Here is a 7,988-nt window from a genome sequence, read left to right as displayed (position 1 = left end):
ACAGAGAAACATGGGAGAGACATTTTGATATCCACTGAAGTTACCAAATATAGTTCTTCGCCCAATAAAGGGTTAATAAATACATTTATTGTGCCTTTATTCTGATAGGGAAATACACTTCCTGTGCTGACTCTCAGTAACCTGCTTGATGGTCATTGGACGTTCTACCGCTCTGCGTGGCTACGTGGCAAGTCTGCGTCGTAGTCATAGCAACATGCAAAGCATGGCTCACACCAGGAAGAAAATCAGTCAAACTTTTTAGTATTTTGTGATTATTTTTGCTGTTATTCCGCAAGGGGCTGTAAAATATGGGTAGGTAAAGGTTTGTTCTGTTTACAAGTCGATACAAATGAAATTAAAAAGCTCTATTTTTGTTTGCATGAAGTGGTAAACGCCATATCAAGCGAGAGACCGCAGTGATTTGTTGACAGTTTAGCTCAATTAAGTGTTAGCTAAACTAAGTTGCGCAGTTTTTGAGAGTAGCGTCATATCAGTGCTGTTCGACTCAGTTTATTTTATTTAGTCGTTTCACGCACGGTTCGTACCTCATTTGATAAATAATAAAGTAGAGTTTATATTAGATACTGTTTACTATGCCTGCATCTAAGATATTCAACGTTACATTTCGTCACACTGTTAAAATAATCGCCTAACTCATTTTTACAAGTTCTGGAGGAAACACAAAAAACTTCACCAAAAGTGTAACGTATGACATTTATTGATCATTTCACTCAAAAAGGACGTAATAAAGGATGGCTATTGGCATAGTAATAACACTGTGTGTAAATTATGCAACTTAAGAGAAATAAATGACTTAGGCAATTTTTTTAACATGCCTTTGTGACTTAAGCAAGATATGGTAACACTTTATTTTGAAGGTGTCTACATAAGAGTCACACAAGCCTGTCAGAAACATGACATGAAAATATGAGCATTAATGTTACTTCAAAGTGTCATAAATGTTTATGACACATCCCATGTCATGTTTATGACACGCTCATGTCACTCTTATTTAGACACCTTCAAAATAAAGTGTTACCATATCTTGATTAAGTCACAAAGGCATGTTCAAAAAATTGCCTAAATCACATTTTATTTTGACTTAGGCACAATAAATCCTCTTAAGTTACACACTTGACATAGGCCATTATCTTAAAGGGATAAAATCACATGATCTGATCAACTGAGGATGTAGGCGATTTTACCATAGGTGGCCGGCATCATGAGGAGATGATTTAGGCAAAAAATCCCAATTTTGACAAAAAATGACTATTATTATGCGATTATTTTAACAGTGTGACGATTTAGGATACAATGCACATTGCAAGTGAACTACTAATAGTCAGGACCAAACTACTGTCATTCTTAATAACAAGTTTAATTATTTAACTTAATTGTTTGATCTACTATACTTAGTAATGTTATATCAACTTAAAACTGCTTTGATTATGTGTAAACTATTTTCTGACTTCTTTCCATTACCCAAACAAAATTTTGGTCAGAAAGGGCTACAGTAGCTCAGGCTGTGGTGACTTTGTACTTGCTGGACTTGGATCGGCCTGGTAACCAAACAAAGTGTGGACTGGTAGCTGGAGAGCTGCCTGGGAACATTGGCAGTGGCAAGCACCGAATTCCTAACACAACTGCATGTTTGTATTTTGGGTTTATATGTGTTTGTGTAAAATAACAATAGGTTGAAAAAAAAGAATTTCTCTGACAATTTATAAAGTAATTCCTGTTTAGTTGTTAGATACCATTACTACAGAACATCCAGCTGCGAGGCTCCTTAAATAAACAATTATCTTGTGGATCAATGAAATCAAATTATTTCAACTCCATCTGCTTCCTTCAGGATGTGGTGGGTGGGGACATTTCTTCATCTTGTCCCCTCCCAAGTAGCCAAATGCTTTTTGCCCCTCAGTGCTTGTCTTTGTGCTCATGCCGAACTGTTGGCCCTCATGAGTTTATGTGTTCGTGCATGTTTCCTCTCACGACTTAGGCATGCGTCCATGCAGAATAGATGAGTTTATGAACAGCTTGCCTCTCTCACATTAGACTGATTAATAGTTCAATCAGGGCTAAAACGGACAAAATGTCACGGGGGAACAGTTGTCATGCAAAATCAGCCCTTTATATCTGCGTCCATCTAAAAGGATAGGCCTGCTTAATGCTGTCACAGGGCGTTACTAATTCATCTGTGTTGTGTGAGCCAGAGATTGAGGATCGCTGCCGTGTTTTAAATGCAGAGCCTAGAGACAGTGGGGGGGCAATCAGGCTATTAGCGTGCATGAGCATGAAGCCTGCTCTTTGACTGGGCAGGGTTTGTGTGTCTGCACTGGTGTGTGAGTGTGAGGGAGTTAAACCTGTCTGTCTTTGCATGACTTCTTAGATTGAATATAGCTGGATGTGTGTCTGTATGTGTGCATTGTGCTTGTGGCCAAATCCTTGTGTGTTTGTGCTGTACATTTTTATGCGTGTCCTCTCACTCTATTTCCCTCTGATGGTCTGCGAGGGCATTTAGTGTCTGGCATGCAGCTTTGCACAGGGGACCATCTGATAGGAGTGACCCCTGGCCCTAAGTTAGCCAGAGGTATTTAATCTGAGGTCAAGTGTTGAGTTAGCGTGATGCTTTTCCCTCGCTAATGGTGAACTGATAGATAAATGGCCTGAAAGCATGCACACATAGAGAGACAGACAGAGGCTGGGTTAGGCTTACACTGTTCTCCTCGCACGACCTCCTGCTCCCATGGCCACAATGACTGTTTCTCAGTGGCCACATTACACAACTTGGGAAAGCTGGACTTTCCTTGGTTTGCAACTAAAAAACTGAGAACACAGTGTACACAATTTTTCTTTTTTGATCCATTTGACCCATTTTGTGGATTTTCCCCACACTTGAAGTTTGAATCACTCTTTGTCAAAACTTGTGTTTCCCCGTGATGGAGGACAGGCAAATGTATAGCTGTGAAGTCAAATACCTTTAGCTGTGAAATGCTATAATCTACAGTCTATAAGCTTATGGCCATAAGCTTGACTGATTAATCTATTGAATAGAGTGTATGGCAAATGGGTTTAATATGGTGGACATCACGCTAAGGGATTTACCCTTACATTAACCTCAAAGACTAAGTGCTATTCATCACTTTAAAAGTACCAACCACTTTTATCCTGAAAAGAGTAATCAATTTTTCTCGGAAATACTGGGTAGATCACAGCAGGGTCGTTAAGAGGCAATGAGTGGAGTTAGAAAATAAAGACATTGTAGCCCGCGGAAAATGGAATACTTTTCAAATGCCATAACTGTCATTAAGCCATCACTGCTTACAGTCCCTAATGTGTTTGTAAGGATAAATACTTTAATATTAGTGTTTTAATTATAGAGTGATCAGTAGTTTTTTTTTCTTTTCTTTATGCTACTACTGATGATTGATTGATTATTATTACTTTAAAAAAACAATAGGAAAGATTAATCAGTATTATTAAAAATAATTGTTAGTTGCAGCCATAGTTTGCAACCCCAATGAACATTCATAACACACACTGTATACCATTTCCAGCACTATAGCTAACTCTGCTTCTTGTTTCCAGGAGACGAGGAGAGATCTATGGAGGCGGAGAAGGAGGGGGAGACGGAAATGAAGATTGTTCTTCACTGTCCTCCGATATACCCACTGCCTGAAGAGATAAAAAAGGTAGGCAGTGATTCAAAAATCATGTTCCTGAAAACCACTGGCAGGTACCTTGCAGGATTTTTTATTTGAAGTTATATGTGAACACCAAAAATCTCTTCTCGGGGGAACGTATATGAAATCATTTTCAGCACACACATACACTCAGTCTGGGACCATACTGTACATGTTACATTTCAAAGCAGCATGTTGATGAAAGACCATATTGACACAAAATATGTTATTAACAAATGTGACTTTTTTTTTTTTTTTTTACAGCCTAGAAATACAAATGTATGTGACATACTGATGAGTGTTTCAACACTGCTATCTCTCCATATGCTGCAGTAATCCATATGATTTGAATAAGAAATGGGACAATGTCTCCTCTTTTAATCTTCCATCTGTTTTAAGATAAAGCACTTAGGAAGTAACATGGCAATGATGGCGTGTTGCTTTATATCCTTGTCAATGTCAGGTGGCAGTTACATATTCCCCATATGATATGCCATATGGTATGAATATAAATTAGCAGGGAATATCCTGTGCTTTAAACAGAAGGCACATAAAGTCTCCTACCAGATCTAGCAGTGTAATCTTTGTTTGTCTAAGGAAATTATTTTCTCCAAAGACAATGTTTTCCAGAAATTATCTTAACTTCCTAACTTTTTTTTTCTCTTATGTACATATTTAATATTTTTACATATACCCTTACATTAAAAATGTACTGAGCACACATGGCACGTACAAGCAAAGTGTTTTGACTAGGACAGTGTTGTAACCAGTGGTTTTACTTCCCTTTGTGACTGTCAAAAAACAAGTTGAGTGATCCTCAGCAAAGTCAATTCAGTTCCTGTCTGTGGGAAATCCAGCCAACGTAGTGTCATTTCTACTTACAAATGTAGCTTTAAATCATCTCTCCAAAGAGAACAACTGGATGTTTATGATTATAACACAAATCACAACTTGCGACCAGACTCGATAACATAGCCCTCTTCTGCACAGTAATTGCCATTAGCAGCATCACTAATTTAAAACCTGATGGCCTATGCATCTTTTAAATTGGTTAGGTCGAAATTACATTGGAGTGTCACATTAGTAATCGAGACATATGGATTGTCAATTTATTTTGATATCTCCATATTAGTATTTATCATAGATGGTCCACCAGCCAACATTGATCTGGCTCATTTTGATTGTGCAACAGCAATTATGTAATTAGCAGAACTGTGAAAATGACCCGAGTATCTGAAAGTGTATTTTGAAAGCTCACAATAGAGTAGTGAATGAGTGAATGAGTGAATGAGTGAATGAGTGAATAAGTGAATAAGTGAATAAGTGAATGAGTGAATGAGTGAATGAGTGACGGACACAGCCAAAGTTACTGTATTTTTGGAACTAATACTTCCACAGTGGAGCCAATTTTTTTTTAAAATTAATTTTAATAATGTGTGTTGCTCCTGCATATTCAGGATGTAGATAAGCCAGCATGTTGCAAAATCAGCAATAATAATATTTTAACATTTATTAACATTTATCACATTTCTCATATGATGTGGTTGTTAACAATCTGTCTCATCATCCCATTCAATGTCTGTGCCCAGTTATATAACTAATAGAAGGGATGGCTACAAAAATAAAACCAAATTTGTAATAAACTGGAATTATCCATAAACATGTTTATTTGTTGTACATTATCAGTCACATTTGTTTTATATGATCAGTGTAACACAGCAGACATAGAGTGTATAGTTGTAAGATTAGCCAATGGATCTATGATGCTGCTGTCTGTCCCTCTGTGCTCTGCCCTCTCTTCCAGTCCCTCTCAGTTCCTCTGTCTGTTGCTCTCGAGTAATTTCTGGAATTTCTCATTGAGGGCAGTATGTCTGTGAACAATACACACCCTGGTATTATGTGAGAGTGGCCTTTCCATGCCCATGTACAGACAAACACCCCCCACCCCCCCTCTCCAGCCTCCCCCGAAAGTCTCCTACATACATCTATGCATGCACAGTGTACACATACACACAAACACACACACACACATACACACACACACACAGGCTATTCTCCTGTCCAGCCATTTGTCGATCTATCTTTCTGCCTGCTGCACCATGGCCAACACACTCAAATGGGAATCCATTTTATTTATTGATTTCTGTGGTGGGCATCCATCTCTCCCCAGTGTGTGTGTGCATCCGTTTCAGTGCTTTATGATTTGTCACAAGGGGCATGTGATAATCAGACACAGAGCAAAGGGAAGCGAGAAAGACACAATAACAAAGAATGAGAGCAGGAGGGAGAGACTGACGTTTTGATCATAGCCCATCTGGTTCAGTCTCAGGACCTACCTCCCTCACTCCTTTTTTCCCTACCCCTGTCATCTACTCAGATTCCAATAGGTCCGTAAAATAGAGGATGTTCTAGGCTTAGCCCACCGCTGAGTACACTTCAGCACCATTTATTGGAGGAGGCTTAGGTGGCTGGGGGCAAGCGGAGAACAAAAAACAACAGAGGCAGTGTGCGTTGCAATCGCAAAGCTGTGGGCAGCACCATGTGCGCTAGTCGGCGTGGGAGGCAAAGAGGAGGTGGTGTACTAACAGGCCCATTTAAGTGCTGTTAATCCTGGTGTGCTGGGAGAGGGCTGGCACCAAGGTTTAATGGTGGGCTGCTGAGAAGGAGAGCGCTGCGGTTACACACAAACACCATGCCTCCCACCCACACACCCGGGCACAGAAACACACATACTTGCACTGAACTTTCATGTCGACAGTATGTTTATCGTGTGCATACAAACACAGGGATGCAACTTAATTACAGCGACACACACATGAATACACCTACTCAAACATACAGTAAAGTCAACAATGTTAGACAGGGCATGACACTACAGACGACCAACGTGGGTTTCCTTTTAATGTGGGTTTTCTCCCACATTAAAAAGGAAAATATGTAAGTTGGATGGATTGAAAACTTGTAATTTTCTGTTGGATATCTTTGTTGGACATGCAGTGGTCCAGTCTGTCCATGGCATCTCCCTGTCTTCTGTCCAGTGCATGATGGGAAATTACTAAAGAGAATTAAGCTGGATAATTCATAACTCACCACTCTTGAAATGTGTTTGTCAAGTGACAGTGCCATCCATTGTTTTGCATTTTCTCTGAACTTTTCAAAATTGGAACGTCTCTAGACCAACAATCTGTGCTGCTCTTATAAAAGCGTACATTTCCACAACTCCCAGCTACCTAATGAAAAACCTTTTAATAAGCAATCTTAAACAGGGGGAGATCAGTATGACGTCAGAGTAGATAATTACAGTGGTAAAGGAAAAATGTAGCATAACAGCACATTAAAGGGCTGGGGCTATATGTCAGTGATAGCGAAATGAGCATTTCATTTAGTTTAGTGTTCTGCTGGACACATTACATGATGATGACCCCATTTCTAAGTAACCTCAAGCATTTGACTACTGGTAGAAAGCTATTGGTTGCATGGCAAGTCTGTCATCAATGCTAGTGCTCCTGGGTATAGTTAGTGATTTCAGTGGAAATCTCATGACTGCATATTTTCTGTGTGACACTAAATCATATGCTAACTCCCTGAAAGGGCACTCATCATGTCATCAAAACATGAGCACCTCTGAAAACCAACTACTCTCTGCCACCATAACAGTTTTTACAAGGGAACTGAAAATAATCTATGTGGTATTATATTTTATTATAAATATGCTGAGAATGCATGGTGCTTCTTAGTTTCACCCTGTGCCATGTGAGTACAGTCACACTTCCCCTCAATCCTGTCTTTGTCTTTCACAAAAGCACATTAACACTTATTATTCAGGTACCAGAGTGTTACTCCCCCCTTTCACTGATGGTCTTAGTTAAAAAATCAACTCATACCTGCTTCTCTGAGCATGTGGTCAGACTAAAAATAGCACTGCATTAAAATAAATGCAAGGGGCTGCGTTGGCGTGTTGCTACAGGTGCCAGCGAAAAGATGAAATATGATCCAGAAAGTCCAATTTGATTAAAACATCAATTCATTTGAAGGTGGTATGATACTGCGACAGCAATGTTACCATTGCAATAATCATATTGTTTTCTCTTTTGCCAACCACAAGGTAGAAAGTAGAATATGCTGTTCCTGATACCTGGATTTTGTGCTTGCACTTATTTGATTGGCCAGCACCGAGTGCTACTGGGTGACGTGCTGTGTGCTGGACATATTTTGTGGGAGCCCTCTGCGTCAGGACCCATGCCATGGTAATGCAATGACACAGTGCTACTGTCAGTCTGAACACATAATAAGCCTTTGTCTATT

At 39.4% G+C, this 7,988-nt stretch overlaps 1 protein-coding gene across 1 annotated transcript in view; it reads left to right on the top strand.

Annotated features, from left to right (window-relative positions):
- The first annotated feature begins 243 nt into the window (after positions 1-243).
- The window catches only part of lekr1 (leucine, glutamate and lysine rich 1), an 89,705-nt gene continuing 81,960 nt past the window's right edge, over positions 244-7,988 (top strand). The window contains exons 1-2 of the mRNA XM_059332154.1: positions 244-312; positions 3,589-3,692. Coding sequence (XP_059188137.1) covers positions 309-312; positions 3,589-3,692 — 108 coding nt within the window. The 5' untranslated portion in view covers positions 244-308. The remainder of the gene's footprint in view (positions 313-3,588; positions 3,693-7,988) is intronic.

This window comes from Centropristis striata, chromosome 4 (genome assembly GCF_030273125.1).
Source record: "Centropristis striata isolate RG_2023a ecotype Rhode Island chromosome 4, C.striata_1.0, whole genome shotgun sequence".
NCBI lineage: Eukaryota > Metazoa > Chordata > Actinopteri > Perciformes > Serranidae > Centropristis > Centropristis striata.
The sequence above is the reverse complement of the archived record's forward strand: the minus strand, read 5'-3'. Positions and strand labels throughout refer to the sequence as shown.